The sequence below is a fragment of the Heterodontus francisci genome, chromosome 1, assembly GCF_036365525.1.
Source record: "Heterodontus francisci isolate sHetFra1 chromosome 1, sHetFra1.hap1, whole genome shotgun sequence".
Taxonomy (NCBI): domain Eukaryota; kingdom Metazoa; phylum Chordata; class Chondrichthyes; order Heterodontiformes; family Heterodontidae; genus Heterodontus; species Heterodontus francisci.
Genome location: NC_090371.1, coordinates 105,354,944 through 105,382,224, shown reverse-complemented (window position 1 = coordinate 105,382,224; position 27,281 = coordinate 105,354,944). Strand labels below are relative to the sequence as shown.

The window sequence follows — 27,281 nt, the reverse complement described above, 5'->3', positions numbered from 1 at the left end:
TTCTTGTTTGAAAGCGCCTCGCCTGCGAGGTTTGTGGATTCCTCCAAGCTTGCCAGACACACTCAGTGCGGAGGTGGAATGCTGGTTCTTACACATTCAGTGACTCTTGATCATCACTATTGACAAAACCTGTCAAATCTGTCTAATTGAATCAGGTAGTAATCCCATTGTCTCTCCATGCAACTGTCTTTCAGAATGCAAATGTGCAGTCATGTTTTCGGCCACTGTTCTGTGATCTTTTTAAAACAAGTTGTGTTCAATGTCCAGTAACAGTTCAAAAATACTATTCCATATGATGAAATTAATATGTTTCATTTTGGCAGGTGTGGCTTCCATCACAACTTCAGTACAGGTTTTCTTGTGGTTTTTTCTGCTAGAGTACTAACATATCCACACATGTATCTTCCCAAGCCAGGGTGAAGTAACTTGGGATAGGTTAAAGGCCCTGTCTATTGAAGATTTGAGGAATGTAGCTGGGCAGATAGGGATTACTTTCCGTGCAAAAACTAAGAAATCTGACATCCTAACCATTTTTCGCTTAAACCTGAAGATTCAGAAACAGGGTTAGAGTCAGAAACAGACAGGATAATGTTAGCAAAAATACAATTAAAACAGAGGAAACTCAAATTGGAATTCCAGAGAGAGACAGAGCAGAGAGAGTGTGGAGAAAAGGAGAGAGCTTTCCAGAAGGAGGAAAGAGAACTAAGACGGCTTAAATTAACTAGGGGGCGACACAATTTGATTGAATTTTTCGAGGAGGCGACTAGATGTGTTGATGAGGGAAAAGCAGTAGATGTAGTATACATGGATTTCAGTAAGGCTTTTGATAAGGTCCCACATGGGAGATTGGTTAAGAAGAGCCCATGGGATCCAGGGCAATTTGGCAAATTGGATCCAAAATTGGCTTAGTGGCAGGAGGCAGAGGGTAATGGTCGAGGGCTGTTTTTGCGATTGGAAGCCTGTGACCAGTGGTGTACCACAGGGATCGGTGCTGGGACCCTTGCTGTTTGTAGTGTACATTAATGATTTAGATGTGAATATAGGAGGTATGATCAGTAAGTTTGCAGATGACACGAAAATTGGTGTTGTAAATAATGAGGAAATCCTTAAATTACAGGGAGATATAGATGGGCTGGTAAGATGGACGGAACAGTGGCAAATGGAATTTAATCCTGAGAAGTGTGAGGTAATGCATTTTGGGAGGACTAACAAGGCAAGGGAATATACAATGGATGGTAGGACCCTAGGAAATACAGAAGGTCAGAGGGACTTGGTGTACTTGTACATAGATCACTGAAGGCAGCAGCACAGGTAGATAAGGTGGTTAGGAAGGCATATGGGATACTTGCCTTTATTAGCCGAGGCATAGAATATAAGAGCAGGGAGGTTATGATGAAACTGTATAAAATGTTAGTTAGGCCACAGCTGGAGTACTGTGTACAGTTCTGGTCACCACACTATAGGAAGGATGTGATTACATTGGAGAGGGTGCAGAGGAGATTCACCAGGATGTTGCCTGGGCTGGAGCATTTCAACTATGAAGAGAGACTGAAAAGGCTCGGGTTTTTTCCTTGGAGCAGATAAGGCTGAGGGGCGACATGATTGAGGTGTACAAGATTATGAGGGGCATTGATAGGTTAGATAGGAATAAACTTTTTCCTTAGCGGAGGGGTCAAGAAGCAGGGGGCATAGATTTAGGGTAAGGGGCAGGAGGTTTAGAGGAGTTTTGGGGAGAAATCTTTTTACTTAGAGGGTGGTTGGAATCTGGAACGCATTGCCTGAAGAGGTGGTAGAGGCAGGAACCCTCACAACATTTAAGAAGTATTTAGATGAGCACTTGAAACGCCATAGCATACAAGGCTACGGGCCAAGTGCAGGAATATGGGATTAGAATAGTTAGGTGCTGGATGGCCGGCACAGACATGATGGGCTGAAGGGCCTGTTTCTGTGCTGTATAACTCTATGACAATACCCCCAGTGAAAGCATAGCTAGCGAGGAAGCTACCCTGAGTTCAGCACCGTGTGCTCAGCTCTTTAAGTTCTCCCATTTGATACTAAACTTCAATGAGGGGGATGTAGAAGAATTTTTTGTCGCTTTTGAAAAGCTTGCAAGATAGTTGAGATGGCCGGTTGAGAGCTGGACCCTGTTGTTACAAAGCAAGCTAACAGAAAAAGCCCATGAGGTTTATTCACTGATGACAAATGTAAGTTCATCAGATTATGAGATGATTAAAAATGCTATCCTGGGGGCGTATGAGCTAATACCGCAAGCATGCCACCAGAAATTCCAAACCCTTCCGAAGCAGCCTGACCAAACTTAGCTTGAGTTTGAAAGAGTTAAGCAGCTTGCTTTTGACCAATGGTTAAGGGCACTTAAGGTACAAGCCATGTATGAAAACCTCAAAGAGGTGATTCTTCTCGAGGAATTTAAAAACTCACTTCCCCTTTCTGTTAAAACCCGCGTAGAGCAACAAAAGGTTCAAAGAGCCAGGCAGGCCGCAGTTCTGGCTGGTGACTTTACCCTCGTACGTAAGTCCTTTACCCCAAGGGAAACTATTCCTTAGTCACCCCCACAACTCCAAAAAGGATAAAAGGTGGGAGGGTGATAGGAGCCCGAGCAGCCCTGGGTGAGAACGAAAAGCTGGACACACAGGTGGCCCTCCTCAAGCCAAAAAAGATGGTGCTGAGAGCAGGAGTGAGACCTGAAGACCTGTATGCTTCCACTGTAACAAGGCAGGGCACCTTCGAGCTGACTGCTGGAAATTATGGGGAAAACCGGTAGGATTAATCAGGGCACACCGGAGAAGGGGCCCTGATGGAAAGCACAGCAGAACAGGCTGTGACTTTAACTGCAGCAGAAGCAGTAAGACCCTGGAAACATATTGCTTTGGGTGCAGGAAAATTTAACAAAATCCCTGAAAGTTATCAGGATTTTGTATCTGAAGGAAAAGTGACCCCATACCCCTCGAGTGGGGCAAGCAAGCCCATAGTCATACTCAGGGATACAGGGGCCACAAAATCCCTTCCGCTGGGAAAAGGCATAACGCTTCCCCAAGAGAGTGCAGTGAATGGTATCGGAGGGCAGTGTATATCCATACCTTCATATGGGGTGCACCTGGAGCGTTACCTAGTTTCAGGACCGGTAACAGTGGGGATTGTCCCTCGTTCTCCTGTGGATGGGGTCAACCTGCTCCTGGGCAATGATCTGGCGGGAGCAACGGTGGTAACTTCCCCAGTAGTTTTAGAGAGACCAAAAGAGGTCAGGGGGCCAGAACAGTTACAGGAGAAAGTCCCCAGCATTTTCCCTGACTGTGTGGTGACTCTGTCCATGGCCAGACAAACTCCATCAGAGGCTGAACTGGCACTGCAGACAAATGACCCTATCCTCTGGTTATCTGAAACCTTCTTTGAGAAGTTAGAGGACCCAAAGGATGGGTTAGATAGATCTTCCCTAGTTGAAGCTCAGCAAGTCGACCCAGACTCTCCAAACCAAAACTGAAGCAGAGGGAGTCCTGGAGTGCTACTACTTAAAGAATGAAGTGCTGATGAGGAAGTGGAGACCTCCTCACAGACCTGCAGATGAAGAGTGGACAGTGGTTCACCTGATAGGGGTGCTGCTGAGGTACCGTAAAGAAATATTAAGAATGGTTCTGGAGCTTCCAATGACTGGACATGTCGGTGTACGAAAAACCGAAGCCTGCATAAGACAGCATTTTGACTGGCCAAAACTCTACAAAGATGTGACGTTCTGTAAAACTTGACTTGTCAGGCTTTGGGAAACGCGAACCTGCAGTAAATCCTTCAGGGGGTGGTGGTGGCATAGTGGTATTGTCATGGGACTAGTAATCCAGAGACCCAGTGTATTGCTCTGGGGATATGGGTTCTAATCCCACCACAACAGAAGGTAGAATTTGAATTCAATGAATAAATCTGGAATTAAAACCTTGTTGAATGATGGCCATGAAACCATTGTCGATTGTTGTAAAAACCCATCTGGTTCACTAATGCCCGTTAGGGAAGGAAATCTGCTATCCTTACCTATGATTCCAGACCCAAAGAAATGTGGTTGACTCTTAAATGCCCGCTGAAATGGCCCAGCAAGCCACTCAGTTGTATCTAACTGCTACGAAGTCAATAAAGAATGAAACCGGATGGATCACCTGGCATCGACCTCGGTACTGGAAACGACAACGGCAAACCCAACCCTGTCGACCCTGCAAAGTCCTTACTAACATCTGGGGGCTTGTGCCAAAGTTGGGAGAGCTGTCCCACAGACTAGTCAAGCAACAGCCTGATAGAGTCATACTCACAGAATCATACCTTACAGACACCGCCATCACAATCCCTGGGTATGTCCTGTCCCATTGACAGGGCAGACCCACCAGAGGTGGTGGCACAGTGGTATACATTCGGGAGGGTGTCGCCCTGGGAGTCCCCAACATTCACGCCAGACTGCATGTAATCTCATGGCTTCAGGTCAAACATGGGCAAGGAAACCTCCTGCTGATTACCACCTACCGCCATCCCTCAGCTGATGAATCAGTACTCCTCCATGTTGAACACCACTTGTAGGAAGCATTGAGGGTGGCAAATGTGCAGAATGTACTCTGGGTGTGGGACTTGAATGTCCATCACCGAGTGGCTTGGTAGCACCACGACTGATCGAGCTAGCCGAGTCCTGAAGGACATAGCTGCTAGACTGGGTCTGCGGCAGGTGGTGAGGGAACCAACAAGAGGGAAAGAACATGATTGACCTCATCCTCACCAATCTGCCTGCTGCAGATGCATCGATCCATGACCGTATTGGTAGGAGTGACCACCGCACAGTCCTAGTGGAGACGAAGTCCCACCTTCACATTGAGGATACCGTCCATCGTGTTGTGTGGCACTACCACTGTGCTAAATGGGATAGATTTCAAACAGATGTAGCAGCGCAAAACTGGGCATCTATGAGGCGCTGTGGGCCATCAGCAGGAGCAGAATTGTACTCAGCAACAATCTGTAACCTCATGACTGTCCTTGATAGCAAGGCAGCATTTGACTGAGTCTGGCATCAAGGAGCCCTAGCAAAACTGAAGTCAATGGGAATCGGGGGAAAACTCTCCCCTGGTTGGAGTCATACCTAGCGCAAAGGAAGATAGTTGTGGTTGTTGGAGGTTAATCATCTCAGCTGCAGGAGTTCCTCAGGATAGTGTGCTAGCCTCAACCATCTTCAGCTGCTTCATCAATGACCTTCCTTCAATCATAAGGTCAGAAGTGGGGATGTTTGCTGATGATTGCACAATGTTCAGCACCATTCGTGACTCCTCAGATACTGAAGCACTCCGTGTAGAAATGCAGCAAGACTTGGACAATATCTAGGCTTGGACTGATAAGTGGCAAGTAACATTTGTGCTACAAGTACTAGGCAATGACTGTCTCCAACAAGAAAGAATCTAACCATCTCCCCATGACATTCAATGGCAATACCATCACTGAATCCCCCACTATCAACGCCCTGGGGGTTACCATTGACCAGAAACTGAACTTGGAGTAACCATATAACTACCGTGGCTACAAGAGCAGGTCAGAGGCTAGGAATCCCGTGGTGAGTAACTCACCTGCTGACTTCCCAAAGCCTGTCCACCATCAACAAGGCACAAGTGAGGAGTGTGGTGGAATACTGTCCACATGCTTGGATGGGTGCAGCTCCAACAACGCTCAAGAAGCTCGACACCATCCAGGACAAAGCAGCCTGCTTGATTGGCACAACATCCACAAACATTCACTCTCTCCACCACCAACGCACAGTGGCAGCAGTGTGTACCAGCTACAAGATGCACTGCAGCAATGCACCAAGGCTCCATGTGTTGGCGTGGATTGAGGACTGGCTAACACACAGAAGGCAGAGAGTCAGGATCAGTGGGTCGTCTTCAGGTTGGGAAGCCGTAACTAGTAGGGTGCCACAAGGATCGGTCCGAGGGCCTCAACTATTTACTATCTCTATTAATGACTTGGAGGATGGGATAGAATGTAGTGTATCCAAATTTGCTGATGATACAAAAATAGGTGGGAAGGCATGTTGTGATGAGGACACAAAGAATCTGCAAAGGGATATAAATAGGTTAAGTGAGTGGGCAAAAACTTGGCAGATGGTGTTCAATGTGGGAAAGTGTGAGGTAATCCACTTTGGTAGGATGGAGAAGGACTACAAAATACTGCAGTACAGAGGGATTTGGGTGTTCTTGTGCATGAAATACAAAAGCTTAGCATGCAGGTGCAGCAAGTAATTAGGAAGGCAAATGGAATTTTGGTCTTTGTTGCTAGGGGGTTAGAGTTTAAAAATAGGGAAGTCTTGTTACAACTGTATAGGGTGTTGGTGAGGCCACACCTGGAGTACTGCGTACAGTTTTGGTCCCCATATTTAAAGAGGGATATACTAGCATTGGAGGCAGTTCAGAAAGGGTTCACTAGGCCGATTCCTGGGCTGAAGGGGTTGTCTTTATCAAGAACGGCTAAACAGGTTAGGCCTTTATTCATTGGAGTTTAGAAGAATGAGAGGTGATCTTCTAGAAACATATAAGATTTTAAGGGGGCTTGACAGAGTAGATGTTGAAAACCTCAAACTACAGGACATAGTTACAGAGTAAGGGGTTTCACATTTAAAACCAAGATGTGAAGGAATTTCTTCTCTGAGGGTGGTGAATCTCTGGAATTCTCTGCCTCAGAGAGTTGTGGAGGCTAGGTCACAAAGTGTATTTAAGAAGGAGATAAATAGATTTTTGAAATCTCGGGGAGTCGAGGGTTAGGCGATGCAGGCCCAAAAGAGGAGTTGAGGCCTGGGACAGATCAGCCATGATCTTATTGATTGGTGGGGCAGGCTTGGGCTGAATGGCCTACTCCTGCTCCTATTTCTTATGTTCGCCCTGTACTAATGCTTTGTCTTTCACCACAAGCATTAACACGCTATTTGTCTGTGTTCCATGACAGCTTTGTTGTCTAGTTCTCCTGCCCTCTGCCCTATTACACGCCTTCCCTTTTGTTCTCTTCCCCACCAAACCATTTCACCCCCCCGCCCCCCTCCCCCGGCCTTCATTTGCTTAAAATGTAACTCTTTCTAACCTTTGCCAGTTCTGATGAAAGGTCACAGACCTGAAACGTTAACTCTGTTTCTCTTTCCAGAGATGTTGCTGACCTGCTGAATATTTTGAGCACTTTCTGTTTTAATTTCAGATTTCCAGAATCTGCAGTATTTTGCTTTTATCATTGTGTGGGGAGTTGGACCTGAACCGATGTCCAACTACACCACGGCAGTATGTTGAATGTTGCCATAAGAACATGTTAATTTGCTTGAATTTTATGAGTGGTGTAAATTCCTGAGTCTGAACTCATTAAAAAAAAAATGGAATTCTCTGAACTGCCATCCGTACTCTAATATTTGGCATACAGTTCCACGGTTTGAAAGCTATTATAATTCATAATTGGAATTCATGGCAATTTTTTGTGACTTTTGAAATAGTACTGTCGATGTTGGTTCTAAGACTACATGTTCATTGTGGAACAATTGTGATTATATTGGCACATCCTAGTCATAAATCTTCTTCTTCTTTTCAATATTAGGAATGGGATGGCCTCGTCCGGATAGCATTTGTGAGAAAAAACAAGATTCTGGCTGCAGCTTTTAAGTAAGCGTACTTATTTTTAAATCTCTTTCTGAAGGGGAGAAAGTAACTTTTTGCTGAAATCTATTTTTGCATAAGAGCTGCACAAACATATTTGACATGTTGCATAAAACTATTTTAGTTTCATTTTTAATCTAGGTAATTGTCATGCAGACCACCCACCTGCAAAGAATGAGGCGCATTAACTTTGTCATATGAACATTGATTTGAAAACTGTTGCTGAAGTGAAGAAAAGACTTGTTTTAACAAAAAATCACCAGGCCCTTGGCTGGAAAGACATTTGCATATTAACAGACAGTGCTTGGGGAGACAAAGGGGTTACTTCCGTTATCCAATTTAACCCACAATGGACTTTGACCACCGGACATTGAAGGTGAGGGAGCTCAAATTTCAGGGTGACTGCTGGGATGGCCAAATCCACAAACAGATGTGGTCAGACCAGCTGGTCATGTGACTAGCCTGCTTGGCAACCTAGTTTTTCTCAGTTGTACAAAGAGTTTGAACAGAGACTGCTGTATGCTCCTGGACTGAAGAAGACCTCTCCTTTCTTGCTGTCCCTCTCTTTCTCATGGAACTCCAAATCCACTGAAGACATGTGAACCCCAAGAGAGAAATATCTCCTACAGCGAATAAGGTTTAAGAAAAATACTGGGCCCCAACGAAGAGCAAGATCTACCGACAATCAAGGACTCTACAGTGAGCTTGAAGAACCGTAACAAAAACCCTCTTCAGAGATTGCCTTAAACTTTTCCACTTTATTTTTCTTCTGCCCTTTTCTGTCTCTATTTGTATGTGTGTATCGCGAATGCATGCTAGCATGGGCGCGTCATGTCTCCATAGATGTTAACCAAATTAGAGTTTGAGTTTAAGTTTAATAAATTTCAACTTTCCTTCTTTAAACCTATGAAAACCTGTTTGTGATGGTTTCTTTGCCTTATAGTTGGAAAACAGTAAACAAGGATTCACCAAGGGGGAGCTAAAAACACTGTGTTTAAAATTAAACCCTCTTAGGGTAAGACCAGGAGAAGGCTGAGAGGGAACCCTAGAACCCTTTCTCACCTGGTCGTAACAGCAGTTTGGGGACTAGTGTCCGGAACTTACAAATGAGAGAAATTGGGAGTGGGAAGCCAAATTGTTCCCAATCAAAAAGAGCAAGATTTCTATACAGGTTTTCTTGTGGTTGTGTGTGCTTGAATACTGAAATGTCTGCAACTGAAGCTCGTAGCTCCCCAAGCCAGGGTGAAATAACTTGGGATAAGTTAAAAGCACTGTCTTTGGAAGAGCTGAGTAAAATGGCTGAACAGTGTGGGATCACTGTACGTGGCAAGGCTAGGAAATCTGAACTCCTAAGACTAGTGGCCAACCACTTTTTCCTTGAATCTGAAGAAGCAGAAGCAGGGTTAGAAGTAGACCCCGACAGGGTATTGCTGGCAAAGATACAATTGGAACAAAGGAAACTTGAATTGGAAGACAGTGAAAGAGAAATGGAGAGACAGGAGAGAGAGGGAGAGGCAGGCGAGGGAGAAAGAGAGCGCTTTCCAGAAGGACAGTGAAAAAGAGAGAGCCTTCCAGAAGGAATCTGAAGAAAAACAAAGACTGGAAAAGGAACGAGAGAGAGAGAGAGAGAACATTCTGGAAGGAATGCGAAGAGAGAGAGCTGAAGCAGCTTGAGTTAACTAGGGGGCGACAGAGTAACCCCAGTGAAAGCATGGCCAATATGGATGAGCATCACTTGGGATTGGATACAGAATTGTTAAAACTAGTTCAGCTAATCCCAAAATTCACTGAGGAAGATGTAGAAACATTTTTTGTGTTCTTTGAGAAACTGGCAAGGCAGCTAAAATGGCCAGCTGAGACCTGGCCTCTTTTATTACAAAGCAAGCCAACTGGAAAAGCCTATGAGGTTTATTCCCTGTTGCCAGATGAGAGTTCATCAAATTATGAACTGACAAAAAATGCTATCCTCGGGACATATGAATTAGTACCCAAAACCTATTGCCAAAAGTTTAGAACCTTTAAGACGCAAGCTAATCAAACTTATCTGGAGTCTGAAAGAAGTAAGCAGCTGGCTTTTGACCAGTGGCTGAGGGCTCTTAAAGTACAGCTCAGCTATGAGAATCTCAGAAAAGTAATTCTGTTAGAGAAATTTAAACACTGTCTCCCACTCTCCATAACGACCCATGTAGAGGAGCAGCGGGTTCAGACAGCCCGGCAAGTGGCCGTTCTGGCTGATCAGTTTGCTTTAATTTATAAGTTGGTTTCCTAGGGAAGAACCTTTCTTTGTCACCCCCACAAATCCAGAAAGGACAGAGGGTGGGAAGGTGATAGGAGCCCAATCAGTCCTGGGAGAGAAGGAAAAGTAGGAGACACCGGGGGTCCTCTTCCAGCCTAAAATGAAGGTGCGGTGAGCAAGAGTGAGACCCAGAGACCTGTGTACTTCCATTGTAATAAGGCAGGTGATCTAAAAGCTGACTGCTGGAAACTAAAGGGAAAAGCTGTAGGGTTAATCAGGGCATATCAGCTCAGTGAAGATGAAATCCTGGAAGAGAGCACAACAGAGCAAGCTGTAGCTTTAACTGCAGTAAGAGTGCAACCCTGGAAGCTTACTACTACAAGTGCAGGAAAATTTAATAGGATTCCTAAAGGTTATCAGGGTTTTATGTTAGAAGGGAAAGTAACCCCATACCCCTCGAGTAGGGCAAGACAAGCCCATAGTAATTCTCAGGGACACAGGGGCCACTAGATCCCTTGTACTGGGAAAAGGCCTGACCTTTCCCCCAGAGAGTGCAGTGAACACCAAAATGGTGGTGAATGGTATTGGAGGGCAGTGTTGGACTGTACCTGTACACCAGATGCACCTGGAGTGCGACCTAATTTTGGGACCGGTGACCGTAGGGATTGGCCCTAGTTTTCCTGTGGACGGGGTTGACCTCCTAAGTAATGATCTGATGGGGCTGAAGGTGGTAGCACCCCCCCCCCCCCCCACCCCCCCACCCCCCCATTAGTGAAAGAAAGACCGCAGCAGGTCAGAGAGACAGGGCAGTGGCAGGAGACGGTCTCCTGCAGTTTTCCTGAATGTGTAGTGAATCAGGCCTTGATCAAACCAGAACAAAAGGAGACCGGCAGGCACAAGGCTGACAAAAAGTTAGAAAGGGAAGGGGGAAAAGCGACTAAGAGGGCAGGTTAAAGGAAGTTTGGGAGGAATCCCGGAAGAAAACCCCTACTGTCCAGGCAGCCAAACCTGAAAAATTTGAAAAGTTAGACCCCACATCTTCCTATGTAAATGCAGTCACTAGAAGCACATTACCAGAGTTGCTAACAGCATTTATGGAACCTGCAGAGACAAAGAAATACCTCTAGGGGACAGAGAAACCGTGAGGGTGATGCCTCACCTAGTTGAAGTGCCACAGGGGAGTGCAGTCGAGCCTGAACAAATACCTGCAGGCAGGAGTGTCCCAGAGGAAAAAGTGGAGATTAGCAAAGAATCCTCCCCCACAGTCAGAAAAAAGAGAACCACCCATCCTCTGAAGTCAAAAGCCTTTGCATGACTCAGCAAAGCACTGAAAGAGAGTCCAGGATAGACCTGCCCACTGCTGACTCTCCTGAGAGAAAAAAAAATTCCAATTTAAGGCTAATTAAACCTAACCCCCTTCCCCCCCCCTCCCCCCCCTTCCAGACCTCAGCAGGAACAAAGACCCTAGGCAGTCATGGAAATGGGCAAACTGAAGAAAAAGCTTTTCTCAAATCGCATTGCATTCCGCTGGGTGTGGAGATGTCATGCAGACCACCAACCTGCCAAGAATGAGGCGCAGTAATTTTGTCATTGAACATTGATTTGAAAACTGTTGCGAAGTGAAGAAAGGACTTGTTTAAAAAAAAATCACCAGGCCTTTGGCTACAAAGACATTTGCATATTAACAGTGCTTGGGGAGACAAATGGGTTACTTCCCTTATCCAATTTAGCTCATAATGGACTTTGAGCACCAGACATTGTGCGCATCGTGTATCTGTAGGCGTTAACCGGATTAGAGTTTAAGTTTTAATAAATTTCAACCGTTCTTCTTTAAACCTCAGAAAACCTGTTTGCACTGGTTTCTTTGCCTTATAATTGGAAAGCAGTGAACAAGGATTCACCAGGGGGAGCTAAAAACACAGTGTGTTTAAAATTAAACCCTGTTAGGGTAAGACCAGGTGAAGGCTGAGAAGGACCCCCTAGATCCCTTTCTCACCTGGTCGTAACATAATGTTTTCTGTTTGAATTTCCTTTTGTTCTGCCTCACAACATACTCATGCATCAACTGAAATTTCTGTGTTCAGTTGATGTGTGATGATATGTGTGCAATATTATGCTTCAGTATATTGGGGGTGTTTAGTATAGCAGTGCCTGTCACCTTAACAAAGTTTGTGTGTGTTTATTCATAGATCCATTGCAGTTGAACAGTTGCTGGAAAAAAATTACAGAATTCACTGTTCTTTGCATAATGTTGTAAGTATAAAAGTTGTAATTTTGATTTAGCACACTCTTGCCATAACCCTTAGCAATTTTCTTAACTAAACATAATTTTATATCCTCAAAAATAATCTTGTCTTTACCATTTACAAACCTCTTTCGTTAGATGATGCAGTGAGTTCATAAAATGTCTTATCACCTATGTGACCTGTGTTCAGTCCCGTTCATATTGATGGATGCAAGGATCATATTTGAAACTAATCTGGATAAAGTGAACTCAATTCTTAGTGAGCCATGTGCCCAGGGAAAAAAAACCGCCATAAACGACATCATTTAAAGGCATTTACCTACAGAGTGACACTGACGTGCAATGCTTATATTTTAAGAACTAAACATTCAAGTACCGTTTATTGTTCATGCAACAATCTTTGTTAATAGCAAATTCCAGCAAACTTCAGCATTACTGAAAAGATCCAGAAAATCCTGGAAGAAACTAGTTTCAATGACAAACGAGCCCGAACAATGGACATAGATGACTTCATGAGGTAAAGGACATCGCTCTATTAAGTTCCAGCTTGCTTAAAAACATGCATATGTTTTGTTCTCTTTCGCCCTACCTCGCGCCCCCCCACTACCCCATCCTTTAACTCTTATTGTAGATTCTCAACTATGTAGTGTGTGAATCACTGATCCACTGACAATGAAATTGACATGGTTGCTGAAATTGATTCATTAAGATTAGAATTGATTAGAATTAGATTAGAATCTCTATGTTCATGATAGAGTTTGATATTGGGAGTTCAGCAACATGGGAATCAAATGTTCCACCATTATTCCTGAGGTTTGGGGGATACTTCTGAGTTTTATTTCAACATGTTATTTTTCTCAGTAATGACAAAATGTGACCCTGTTAATTTCATAACCCAGTATGCCCACAGAAATTCAGAAGACATTGGAATTTGGGCATTCAAATGGCATTAAATAATGGTGCCAGTGTTTAAAAAACAGTTTTCATGTAATTTTGAAGCTAAATATTTAGCAATACAATATTATTTCAGTGTCACAAAGTTTTGTATTGGGTTACTGCGTGTTTTTTTTCTTGCACCTGATAGCAGTGACTTCTTTGCCATTTAAATTGCAAATTCCTTGTACTTCGCAAAAAAATGTTAATGCTTGCCTATACCAGAAATGAGGCTTCTGTTTAAATAACTTTTCAGTGAAAATCTCCAGAGGAAACAATTGAAAAAAGACTTTACATTCTGTTGAGGTAATGTTCTTGTGTTTCTCCTGCAGTTTGCTCCATGGTTTCAATTCACAAGGAATCCACTTCTCATGAGGCCATTGTTTCTGCAACTTAGTTATAGATAAGGTCTGATTATAACAAAAGGACAGTCCTGTAACAAGACCTTTTGGCACTATTTCGGGACATTGAGAATGGTTTTACAATCATTTGGAACAGGTTTAACTTGGATTTGGGTTCAACTCTTTTGCACATAACCACAACTTAATGTAAATTTGCATAAACATGCTTTGTTCCCAAAATAAACATATTGTAATATTTTTGAAGATAATGTACCTATCAAAGCAGTTCTAGCTGTATAAAATTTAATATGAAATACTTTTGTAATGTACCATTTTAAAATAAATTCTGCATCTGTTTAGGTTGAATATATTTTTGTGTATGTATTGTGTCATATAGTCTGTTATATCGTTGACCGATTCAATAAGTATATTGTGCTGTGGCTAGGAATCCTTTCAAAAAATGTTAAGTATTTGAAGTGAACCTAAATTTGTTGCTCTCTCTTTTGTCATCCCGAAAAGCATGGATTCCTTTCTGGTAAGTGAGCTCACCCAAGTCTTTGTGCTTAGGTAACGAACATTGGGCTATTTGGCAACATCATAGCTGACTCCAATCCTCAAATTCGGAACATAGGAACAGGAGTACGGTTTTAGCCCCTCAAGCCTGTTCTATCATTCATTGAGATCATGGCTAATCTGTGTGACCTAACTCCCAATACCACCATTGCCTCATATCCCTTAATACCTTTGGTTAACAATAATCTGTCAATCTCAGTTTTAAATTTAACAATTGATTTAGCATCAATTGCCATTTGCAGAAGAGAGTTTTAAATTTCTATCATTCCTAATTTCATTCCTGAAAGGTCTAACTCTAATTTTTAGACTGTGCCCCCAGTCCTAGGCTTTGCAACCAGTGGAAATAGTTTTTCCCAATCTACGCTGTTCCCATTAATATCTTGAAAACTCTGATCAAATCACCACTTAACCTTCTAAATTCCAAGGAATACAACCCTAGTTTGTGTAAACTCTCCCCATAATTTAATCCTTGGAGGGCTTTGTATAGCTGAAGCATGACTTCTAGCTCCTGTCTTCTAGTCCTCTAGATATAAAGGCCAGCACTCCATTAGCCTTTTTGATTAGTTTCTGTACCTGTTCATGACATTTTAATGACCTCACCCACCCCCCAAACAAGGTTGCTTGCGACCACCACTGTTTCTAGTGTTTCACCATTTAGAACAGGGTTGTCCAACATACGGCCCAGGGGCCAGAATCCGGCCCGCCAAAGGTTTCCATCCGGCCCACAGCTGTTCCTCATTCTCGCGCCACGTCTCCATGAGTGGAGGTGGGAAATTTCCCTTTGTACTCCTGCAGAGCGGCCTTTTAAAAACATCGCACTGTCAGTTGAAAGCTGCTGAAGCAGGAACGCGCTTCCCAACAGCGGACAGATTCAGGGTTTCTGACTTTTAAAAAAAAATGTTCGCCAGAAAACCCTGAATCTGTGCGATGTTGGGAATTGAGTTCCTGCTTCAGCAGTTGTCAGCTGTGAAACTGACCGTGCTGTTTTTAAACAAACTGACTAACCACAAAGCTGCTGTGTTGAGCACTCCTGCTCAATGCAACTGTCAGAGCAATGCAGGGGAGCATAGAGGGAGAGAGATCTCACACCTGAAAGATGGACATCTATCCAGAATACTGGTACAAGTGTGCAGGCAGAGATGGACTACTTATGCAAGCAAAACCAATGCCAGGTATGTCACTAAATCCAGTTTTCAATATAGTGATGACAAAGTAAGTCAAATTAACCTCATCTTGTTCACAAAAATGCACATTTGTTTTTGTTTTTATTCGGAAGATAAATTTTTAATGCCTTTATCTTTCAAAATTTGCTCATTGGTCCCCTGGGCCGGGCAAAAATTGTAATGCGGCCCTCCGCCCGAAAAGGTTGGACAACCTTGATTTAGAAAGTACCCGGTTGTATCCTTTTTAGGTCCAAAGTGGCTGACCTCACATTTGCCTACATTGGAATCCATTTCCCACATTTAATCTATCAATATCTCTTAGTAGTGTTACAGTTCCATCCCCACTGCTTACAATGTGGTCTCTCTTTCTGTCATTGGCAAATTTATATCTTCGGCTTCCTATCCAATCATCTAAGTCGTTAATAAATACGGTAAATAGGTGAGGCCCCAACACAGGTCCTTACAGGACACCATTAGTCACATGCTGCCAATTAGAGTGCCTGCCCATTATCCCGACTTTATCTGCTGCAGCTCAGTGAATTTCCTAACCAGGTCAAAATTTGCCTTCAATTCCATGAGCTTCAACTTCAGGTAACAGTGTCTAGTAAGAGACTTCATCAAATGCTGTCTGTACGGCCATTCCCCCCCCCCCCCCCCCCCCCCAAATCACATAGGGTGGCATTGGCGACACCGTTTATGGCATCTCCTGATGCTGGATTGCAGAGTTCAACCCTATCCGTATTGCACCCGCCTCCCCCCGCACAACAACAGTACCCACTTGCAGAGTTCCCACTTCCCACCCCCCCCACAAACAGTACCCATTTGCAGAGTTTCAACTTGCCCTCACATCTGCAGATTGACTTTAATCATACCTGGACAATTTTGCACATTGTCGGATAGATGCCAGTGTACTAGAACAACTTGGCTAGGGGCACGATTTGATGACTCCCTATCTTCACTAGCTGTCTTTCGGAGAGCAGTTTTTTGTAATATAAAGAAAATTTCATGACCTATAAGAATGCAACTGCAGTTTCCTGTAATAAGGACATGGCAGACTGGTACAAAAGGTGAAGTCACACGGGATCAGAGGTGAGCTGGCAAGATGGATGCAGAACTGGCTCGGTCATAGAAGACAGAGGGTATCAGTGGATGGCTGTTTTTCTGAATGGAGGAATGTGACTAGTGGTGTTCCGCAGGGATCAGTGCTGGGACCTTTGCTGTTTGTAGTATATATAAATGATTTGGAGGAAAATGTAGCTGGTCTGATTAGTAAGTTTGTGGACGACACAAAGGTTGGTGGAGTTGTGGATAATGATGAGGATTGTCAGAGGATACAGCAGGATATAGATCGGTTGGAGACTTGGGCGGAGAAATGGCAGATGGAGTTTAATCCGGACAAATGTGAGGTAATGCATTTTGGAAGGTCTAATGCAGGTGGGAGGTATACAGTAAATGGCAGAACCCTTAGGAGTATTGACAGGCAGAGAGATTTGGGCGTACAGGTCACTGAAAGTGGCAACGCAGGTGGATAAGGTAGTCAAGAAGGCATACGGCATGCTTGCCTTCATCGGTCGGGGCATAGAGTATAAAAATTGGCAAGTCATGTTGCAGCTGTACAGAACCTTAGTTAGGCCACACTTAGAATATTGCGTGCAATTCTGGTCGCCACACTACCAGAAGGACGTGGAGGCTTTGGAGAGGGTACAGAGGACGTTTACCAGGATGTTGCCTGGTCTGGAGGGCATTAGCTATGAGGAAAGGTTGGAAAAACTCTGATTGTTTTCACTGGAACGGCGGAGGTGGAGGGGCGACATGATACAGGTTTACAAAGCTATGAGCGGCATGGACAGAGTGGATAGTCAGAAGCTTTTTCCCAGGGTGGAAGAGTCAGTTACTAGGGTACATAGGTTTAAGGTGCGTGGGGCAAAGTTTAGAGGGGATGTGCGAGGCAAGTTTTTTTTACACAGAGAGTGGTGAGTGCCTGGAACTTGCTGCCAGGGGAGGTGGTGGAAGCAGATACGATAGCGACGTTTAAGAGACATCTTGACAAATACATGAATAGGAAGGGAATAGAGGGATATGGGCCCCGGAAGTGCAGAAGGTGTTAGTTTAGGCAAGCATCAAGATCGGCGCAGGCTTGGAGGGCCGAATGGCCTGTTCCTGTGCTGTACTGTTCTTTGTTCTTTTGACATAATGCCGGTTTCTTAAGACTGGCAAAGTCACAGCTGTGCTCATTTGTGGTGCAAGTGTGCCATAGCTTAAATAGCAAGGCTGGCCTCACAGAATATTGGAATACAAGCACTTCACCCTTCATTTCCTTATGCCCCCAGCATTGAAAAAAGTCATACAGCACAGAAGAAGGCCATTCAGTCTGTCATGCCTGTGCTAGTGCATCCAATAAGGTCATAAGGAATAGGGTCAGGAGTAGTCCATTTGGCCCCTCAACCTGCTCTGCCATTCAATACGATCATGGCTGATCTGCTTGTGGCCTTAACTCCACTTTCCTGCCTGTCCCCATAACCCTTCACTCCCTTGTAGATCAAAAATCTGTCCAACTCATATATTCAATGAGCTAGCCTCCACTCTCTTCTCTAGGGAAGAGAATTCCAAAGATTAACAACCCTCTGAGAAATAAATTCATCCTCCCTCATCTTAAAAGGGCGACCCCTTATTTTGAAACTGTGCCCCTCCTTCTAGATTCCTCCAAGAGGTGAAACATCCTTTCAGCATCCACCTCTTAAGAATCTTAATTAAAATAAAAGCAAAATACTGCAGATGCTGGAATTCTGAAATAAGAACAAGAAATGTTTTTCAAAAACCATGCCGGGTTTGTCACTAAATCAGTGTTCAACATAATGATGAGGCAGTGAGTCAATAAATTAGTCTTCTCACTTAAAGCTTCTTCACAAGAGTGCACATTTGTTGTTTTGATAGTAAAATAAATTTTTAATGCTTTGTCTTTGAGATTTTCTTGCGGCCCCCTACATAGGACAAAATTGTAATGTAGCCCCCACATGTGAAAATGTTGGGCATCCCTGATGTACAAGGACACTCAAATCCCTCTGTACCACAGCATTCTGCAGTCTCTATTGATAATATTCAGCTTTTCTATTCTTCCCGCCAAAGTGGATAACCTCACATTTTCTCACATATTCCATCTGCCAAATTTTTGCACACTCACTTAACCTATCTATATCTCTTTTCGGACGCTTTGTGTCTTCCTCACAACTTGCTTTCCTACCTATTTTAGTATTGTGTGCAAATTTGGCTACACTACACTTCATCCAAGCCATTAATATAGATCATAAATAGTTGAGGCCTTGGCACTGATCCCTGTGGCATTCCACTAGTTAGTTTGCCAATCTGAAAATGCCCCATTTATCCCAACACTCTGTTTCCTGTTAGCCAATCATCCATCCATGCCAATATATTACCCTCAACACCATGAGTTCTCGTGTAGTAACCTTTTATGTGGTAACTTATTGCATGCCTTTTGGAAATCCAAATGCACTACATCTACTGGTTCCCCTTTATCCACCCTACTTGTTGCATCCTCAAAGAGCTTTAATGAATTTGTCAAACACAATTTCCCTTTCATAAAACCATGTCGACTCTGCCTGATTACATTATGATTTTCTAACTGTCCTGCTACCACTACTCAATAATAGATTCAAGCATTTTCCCAATGACAGATGTTAGGCTAACTGGCCTATAATTTCCTACTTTCTGTCTCCCTCCTTTCTTGAATAGAGGTGTTACATTTGCAGTTTTCCAATCCACTGGGAACTTTCCAGGATCTAGGGAATTTTGGAAGATTACAACCAATGCATCCCCTATCTCTGCAGCTATTTCTTTAAAGACCCTAGGACTCAGGAGACTTGTCAGCCATTGGCCCCCTTTTGTTTTCCTAGCACTTTTTCTCTAGTGATAGTGATTGTTTTAAGTTCCTCCATCCCTTTTGCCTCTTGATTTTCTTCTATTCTTGGGTTGCTTTTTGTGCCTTATACTGAGGACAGATATAAAATACTTGTTCAAAGTCTCTGCTATTTCCTTGTTTCCTGTTATTAATTCCCCAGTCTCATCCTCTAAGGGACCAATGCTTCCTTTAGCTGCTCTTGCCCTTTTTTATATATTTGTAGGAACTTTTACTGTCTGTTTTTATATTTCTTGCTAGTTTACTCTCATACTCTAATTCCTCTCTTTTTTTTATAGTTTCTAAAATTTTCCCAATCTTCTGGCCTACCACTAATCTTAGCAGCATTGTACGCCTTTTCCTTTAATTTGATCGCATCCTTAACTTCCTTAGTTAGCCACGGATGGTGCATCCTTCTCATAGAGACTTTCTTTCTCAATGAAATACATCTTTGTTGAGAGTTATGAAATATCTCCTTAAATATCTACTACTGCTTCTCTACTGTTACTTTTTAACTTATTTTCCCAGTCCACTTTAGCCAACTCTGTCTTCATACCCTTGTAATTGCCTTTATTTAAGTTTAAGACACTAGTTTCAGTCCCAAATTTCTCACCCTCCAACTGAATGTGAAATTCTATTATGTTATGATCACTTTACCTAGAGGATCCTTTACAATGAGGTCATTTATTAATCCTGTTTCATTACACATTACCAGATCAAAATAGCCTCCTCCTGGGTTGGTTCCAGAATGTATTGTTCTAAGAAACTGTCCCTAATAGACTCAATGAACTCATCCTCCAGGCTACCTTTACCAATTTGATTAGTCTAATCTATATGAAGATTAAGATTGGCACTATTATTGCAGTACCTTTCCTACAAGCCCCCATTATTTCTTGATTTATACTTTATCTTAGAATGTAGCTACTGTTAGGGGGTCCATAAACTACCTCCACCAGTGACTTCTTTCCTTTGCTATTATCTCCAACCAAACTGATGCTACATCTTGATCTTCCCACTTCCCCGCTCTTTCCCCTTAGTCCTGCAAATTTTTCCTTTTCAAGTATGTATCCAATTCACAATAGAGTACAAGCACAGGAAGACAAATTTGCAATGCAATTGGTTGGAAGGTGTAAAATTGGGTGCTGCAGCAGCTCTTGGGCTGCTCTCTTCCATTACAGGTGAGAGGATTAGTAGTATCAGTTCATCTCAACAGGTGTCGTTGCAATGGGGAGGTGTGGATATTGGAAAGTACGTGTTATGAAAGTTGTGGGGAAGGCTCCAGCCTTTTCAAAGTCATTGGAGGCTGCAGGTGGTTTAACAAAGGATGGTAACAGTGGAGCCAAACATTTTAAATCACTGATCCAAGCTTTATGCATGAAGATTGTAGAGTGAGTTAATCCAGTCACCCAGGTCCTGGGACAAATGCAGAATTCAATGGCATCAGAAGTGTCAAAATAAGAGCATCTCTCTTTTTATTTGGCCATGGAAACAGGACAAATCAAAATGTTTATCTGTTGTACCTTCATACTATGGACAGCTTACAGATAAATTTTGTTCATTTTCTTAATGCTATTTGTAAAAGTTGGGAACAAAAAACCTTCCATATCCCATTCATATTTCAGCTCAGAATAAATACTGTCAGCACAAGCAACATGCAAAATACTTTACAATACCCTTGTGAAGAGAGGGTGAGTCTGGGCATGGGGATCATATTTGGGGTGTTCTGTCAGTTCACATCCTTATAAATGTTATGAGCTTGCAGGCCAAGGCCACCCAACCACAAAGAATGATTTGGCACTGGCCCTCTTTGGCTGTAAATCTCTGGAATATATTATTGAGTTTGGAGGCTTGGGGCTACTGTCAGCAAATATCCTTTTTTAAAAATCATCTTTCCTACTTTCTTAATCATCATGACTGGCTAACCTGTTTGACAGGTGCATGGTCGCATGTATTCCTCTCTTTGAAGACATTGTATTGGGTTCTTTCTAATTTTTCTCTTCCTATTGGTCTTTCCCAAAATGCTGAAACATGATACATCACAGCATCTTGCATAATTTTTTTTTACACTGAGTTGTTGTGATCTGGAATGTACTGCCTAAAAGGATGGTGAAAGCAGATTCAAAGGTAACTTTCAAAGAGAAATGATTAAATACTTGAAGGGTAAAAAATTTACTGGACTATGGAGAAAGCAGGGGACAGGGATTAATTGGATAGCTGTACTAAAGAGCCAGTACAGGCACGATTGACCAAATGGCCTCTTGCTGTGCTGAATCATTCTATGATTTATCCCAAACAGCAGCACTGATTTGAGAACTCAGAAGTTTAGATTTTGAGGAAGAAGCATTGGGTATTCATCACTCAAGTGAAGCTGGCATGAGGAACCAAGCAGGCCAGGCTGAATGTCCATAATGTTGCATGGCAAACTAACCAAGAGAAAGTATAGGTATATTTTAAAAGGCTCCTTTTGTAAATACTTTGAAGGCTGGTGCAGAGGACTAGTATACAGTATTTTTCATGTCTGATTAAATGAAAGTCTTTTTCCTGACTGTTGAAATTTTACATTGTCCTTTATAGTTATACCCTAAAGCTATCCACAAAACAAACAGTAGCCAAAACAGCTTTTATTTTCATTTAGACAAGTTCCAGTTTACAGCAGCACAACACTTGCATATGCTGGAAATCTGAAATAAAAATGGAAAATGCTGGAAATACTCATCCAGTCTGGCATCGTCTGTGGAGAGAAACAGAGTTAACATTTCAAGTCGATGACCTTTCATCAGAACCTGCTGAGCGTTTAAATTTTTTAAATTACATTTTACAGCATTTTTTACTATATATATTTTTTTTCTTCCATTACAAAAGTGTGAATGAGCTTTTTGGGTTCCACTCATTTTTCCTTCCAACAGACACATTGAGATTTCCATGAAGCAGAATTGTTTCGCTTTAAGGTGGTCACAGCTGCCTATCAGTGATGGCTCTCAAAAAGAGAATAAGTTTGGAAAGAACCTTATGTACACAGATAGATGTTTTCCAGTTGCAGGATAAAAAGAGTGCATACATTCAAAGCCAAGAGTTAGTTCATTTATTCATTGGATAAGCCGATTTTACTATGAGACCAGGAAAGGCACAGATTTTGTCACAAATGGTGTTGAATTAACTAATCGTAGCCAAGGCTATGATACGACCCATGGCCTCAGTATTGTAGGAGGTGCTCTTAGAATGTTTTTAAATCTGTCCTCAAAATGGAATCAGTTGTCAGACTGAATGCTAACAAAATGGCCAATACTAATTTAACCATGAAGACTTATTAAGAAAACGTTCCTTCACAGGGACAGTAGATGAGTGGACATGGCCACAAACCATGAAGGGGTTGGATAGGGTAGACACAGATTGTTTCCACTGGTTGGGGAATCTAAAACAGCGGGGCACAGTCTCAGGATGAGGAGAAATTTCTTCACTCAAAAGGTTGTGAATCTTTGGAATTCTCTACCCAGAGGGTAGTGGATGCTCCATCGTCGAATATATTTAAGGCTAGGATATTTGGTCTCTCTGGGAATCAAGAAGTATGGGGGTAGAGGGTGGGGTGGGTGTGGGTAGGTGGGAAATTGGAGTTGAAGCCCAAGATCAGCCATGATCATATTGAATGGCAGAGCAGGCTCAACAGGTCATATGGCCTACTCCTGCTCCAAATTCTTATGTTTTAAGCCACCAAGTGGCTTGTTAATGAGGTCATAAATATTAAGGCAAAATGCTATAGGGTGCTGGAAATCTAAACTATAAACTGAAAATACTGGAACTACTCAGCAGATCAGGCAACAACTGAGGTGAGAGAAACAGTTAATGGTTCAGGCTGGTAACTTTTCATCAGAACTGGAAAGTGTTATCGATGTAACAGGTTTTAAGCAAGCATGGGGAGGGGAGGAAAGAACAAAAGGCTAGAAAGCAGGAATGATTAAGTGATAAAAGGATAATGGTGCAAGGTAAAATAGGTGGTAACAGGACAAGAAAAGAAATAAAAGATGGGTCTAGAGGAGCTGTAAATGGCAAGAGCAGAATCATTACCAGCTCCTGCTGCCAAAAAACGGAGCAGTAGTTATGATCTGAAATTGTTGAACTCAATGTTGAGCTGTAAAGTGCCTAATCAAAAAACGAGGTGCTGTTCCTTGACCTTTTGTTGAGCTTCATTGGAACAATATAGAAAGCCAAGGAGAAAGATCAGAGTGGGAGTTGGGTGGAGAATTAAAATGACAAACGACCAGAAGCTCGGCCACACTGGACTGAACAGAGGTGTTCAGCAGAGTGATCATCCAGTTTGCATTTAGAAGAGATTGAACTACAAGCAGCAAATACAGTGTACTAAATTAAAAGATGTACATAAATATTGTCTGAACTTAGTAAAGGCTTGAGAAGCTAGGGAGTAAATGAGTGACCTGGCCTATCTTGGTGCTGCTGCTTCCTTGTTTTGGAGGTCATCAGGGCTGTGAAAGGTCATTGACAATAAAAGGGCTGAACTCTTCTAACATGTGCCACTCGATCAGTCAATAGAATTGGTGGGGGTGGCAGTGGCCGAGGTGGGGGGGTCTTTGGAAGTTAACAACTTATAGCAAGAGGTTCCAGCTGAGTTACTGTGATATAACAGAATTTCGCCTAGCCTGTATTGATTCCATTATTTAACTTTATTGACTAATTATTTGAATATTCTGTTAAATGCTGCTAATTAGGATTCTATGGTTAATAAACAATTATTAGCTCATGACTGTCATTGGTTTCTTGTGAACCCTGTGAAGGGTTTTGATAGGGCACGTAGGTAGAAATTGTTTCCATTGGCAGGAGGGTTGGTAACCAGAGGACAGAGGTTTAAACTAATTTCCAAAAGAAACAGGGGAGGTTAAGAGATTTTTTTTTCTATGTAGTACATCATTATCCGGAATGCAACTAATTGGATAGCTCGTTTAAAGAGCCAATACATGCACAATGGGCTGTATAATTCTAACCACTTGCATTTATTTATTGTCTTTAATGCACTACACAGGAGCATTATCAAACAAAGTTTGACATGAGCCACATAAGGAGATATTAGGACAGATGACGGGCAGCACAGTGGCGCAGTGGTTAGCACCGCAGCCTCACAGCTCCAGCGACCCGGGTTCAGTTCTGGGTACTACCTGTGCGGAGTTTGCAAGTTCTCCCTGTGTCTGCGTGGGTTTCCGTCGGGTGCTCCGGTTTCCTCCCACTTCCAAAAGACTTGCAGGTTGATAGGTGAATTGGCCATTGTAAATTGCCCCTAGTGTAGGTAAGTGGTAGGAGAATGGTGGGGATGTGGTAGAGAATATGGGATTAATGTAGGGTTAGTATAAATGGGTGGTTGTTGGTCGGCACAGACTCGGTGGGCCGAAGGGCCTGTTTCAGTGCTGTATCTCTAAATAAAAATAAAATAAATAAATAAATGACCAAAAATTTGGGCAGAAGTAGATTTTAAGGAACATCTTAAAGGAGAAAGAGAGGTGGAAAGGGAGAGGTTTATGGAGGGAGTTCCAGAGCTTAGGTCCTCAGCACCTAAAGGCACAAATATCATTAGTCGAGTGATTAAAATTGGGTATGCTCAAGAGTCCAGAATTGGAGGAGGGCAGATATCTGAAGGTTGTAAGATTGCAGGAGGTAGGGAGGGATTTGAAAAGAAGGATGAACATTTTAAAATCGAGTCATTCTCATCTGGGAAACAATGTAGGTCATGATGGGTGACTGGGACTTAGTGCAAATTAGGATGAGTTTTGGAGGAGCTTAAGTTTAGGGTAGAAGATGGAATTTGACCAGGAGTGTGTTAGAATAGACAAGTCTAGCTGTGGCATTTAAGGGCAATTAGGGATGGGTAAGGAATGCTGGCCTTGCCAGTGATGCCCACATCCCATGAAAGAATAAAAAAAGTTATTTGATTGCTATGTCCTTGTTTGACTGTGTGCCAGTTGTTCTTATAGTAGACATTCTTGAAACAGGGCACAAAAAGATTCATGAGCAATGCAATCAAGTCAGCTAACAATCCAGTATGTAAAAATAATAGTGTTATAGAATTGTAAGTATTGGTCTCTCTCTAGTTAAAGGGAACTTCCCCAGCAGTCTCTGAGCTGATACAGAACAATGTTAATCATGATGGACAAGGTTTTCACAAGAGCTTGTAATGTGGCCAAGGACATAATGTAGAAGGAGGCCTTTGTGTAGCGTATTTGGGTTGAAGCAGCCTCATGATCTGACTATCTAAACAAATTGTCTGGGAGAAGGTAACAAGATGTCTTTACAGGATATAAGCAAAGGAATAATCTCATAGGGCTGGAGTCTAAGTTAGAAAGGGTCCATCTTGAGTATCTATTTCCCCATAATTGGACGATCGAATGGGTAAATGTAATTAAAAGAGTGATTGCTATGAGGTATCCACCAGCCCCTAAAAGAAGGTATGTAAATGGACAGTCAAGAAGAGAAGGGGCACGGATGGAGGAGAGCTCCCTGAGGTGGATCCCTGATAACTTCAGCTTAGCACCTCAACCAGCTTGAGAGATAACCAAAGAAGAGATCATTACCACAGGTTACAAAAATCCTCATCATCTGTCTGTCCAAACCGGGAACTGTAAACCATTTTCACCTGTTACAGGTCATATGTCTGTAATGAGTTCTTAATGTTGACTGATGCAACATAAATGAGATGCATGGTGTCCAGTTTGCTGAAGATCTCAAAAGGTTTATTAACAGCTAAACTATTATATACCGTTGATACGACCGAGGTGGGAGGAGTGCACTGTTGTTTCTAGTTCCACTTCTCCACAGGTCACAACATATATTTAAATGTTTACCCAGATAGTGATGCAGTCAATCATGTACTCGACTCTTTATCCCAGAATAAAATACACCAACCACTAATAAACAACAAAATTATCAGTATTATAAAACAAGTCTTAACCAGTAACGAAGCAAAGCATTAACACAAAGATTGAAATATGAAAGTTCCCTTTTACCTTGGCCCCTCTCAGTCTCACTCACTCACATCAGTTAACCGGAAAAAAAAGCTTTTCTCTTTCAAGCTCTGTTACAAAAAAAAAATACTTTGGCAATTACTTGCTAATTCTTGAAGACAAAAAGAGAAGATATGGAAAGATGTCAATTGTCCCTTTTTTTGTCTGGCATCCCAAATACGCGTTGATGGCTGTCACTGGGATCTTCCTAGAACAGGGCTTTTCAGGTGACATTGAGAATCAGTTTGGCAAGCCTTTCAAGAGAAATACAGCAACAGTTTCAGTGTCTTTCTTACACTTGCTTCTCAGGGCTTCTTAAAGAGATGGAAAAGCTGGCAGGCTTTTCAAAGAGATGGAACAAGCTGAGCTGGGTGGCTGCTCCCTTTGGCAGGTTTTCTCCAACTGTTTTTAACACTGTCCACACCCCAAACTCTGTCCAAAGCGAAACCAAAAACAATCTTTCCAAAAGCGAAACTCCAAACAGTAGGTCAAAAACCCCCTGACCCTCATATCTTGCTTTGTCACTTCTCTGTAAACATTTTCCTGTAAATTTTGTTTTTTTATCTTAGCAGGTGATCTCAAGTAAGGGTTGTTTACAAACCAAGTCCAAAAGACCTTCTGATGACCTTTTAAAAAAAAACAAAGTCCAGCATCTTTTTTTATTATTCGTTCAAGGGATGTGGGCGTCGCTGGCTGGGCCAGCATTTATTGTCCATCCCTAATTGGCCTTGAGAAGGTGGCAATGAGTGCCTTCTTAACCGCTGCAGTCCATTTGGAGTAAGTACACCCACAGAGCTGTTCGGAAGGGAGTTCCAGGATTTTGACCCAGTGACAGTGAAGGAACGACAATATAGTTCCAAGTCAGGATGGTGTGTGTCTTGGAGGGGAACTTGCAGGTGGTGGTGTTCCCATGCATCTGCTGCCCTTGTCTTTCCAGGTGGTAGAGCTTGCGGGTTTGGAAGGTGCTGTCAAAGGAGCCTTGGTGAGTTGCTGCAGTGCATCTTGTAGATGGTACACACTGCTGCCACTGTGCATCGGTGGTGGAGGGAGTGAATGTTTGTAGATGGGGTGCCAATGAAGCAGAATCCTTTTCCATTTTCCCAAATAAAACAATGTCCATAATTAATATTCAACAAAAAAGGAAGCAATTTCATAACACAGTACGTGCAAACTATTTATAGAATCTTTGGGCGTTACAGTTGCAGAGTGACTCGGGCT

General features: G+C 42.7%; 1 protein-coding gene across 1 annotated transcript in view; it reads left to right on the top strand.

Moving 5' to 3' along the window:
- The window catches only part of dimt1l (DIM1 dimethyladenosine transferase 1-like (S. cerevisiae)), a 57,438-nt gene extending 43,670 nt beyond the window's left edge, over positions 1-13,768 (top strand). Inside the window, exons 9-12 of the mRNA XM_068034071.1 lie at positions 7,600-7,664; positions 12,084-12,147; positions 12,550-12,656; positions 13,405-13,768. Of these exons, the coding sequence (XP_067890172.1) occupies positions 7,600-7,664; positions 12,084-12,147; positions 12,550-12,656; positions 13,405-13,447 (279 nt within the window). The 3' untranslated portion in view covers positions 13,448-13,768. The remainder of the gene's footprint in view (positions 1-7,599; positions 7,665-12,083; positions 12,148-12,549; positions 12,657-13,404) is intronic.
- Positions 13,769-27,281: the final 13,513 nt, after the last annotated feature.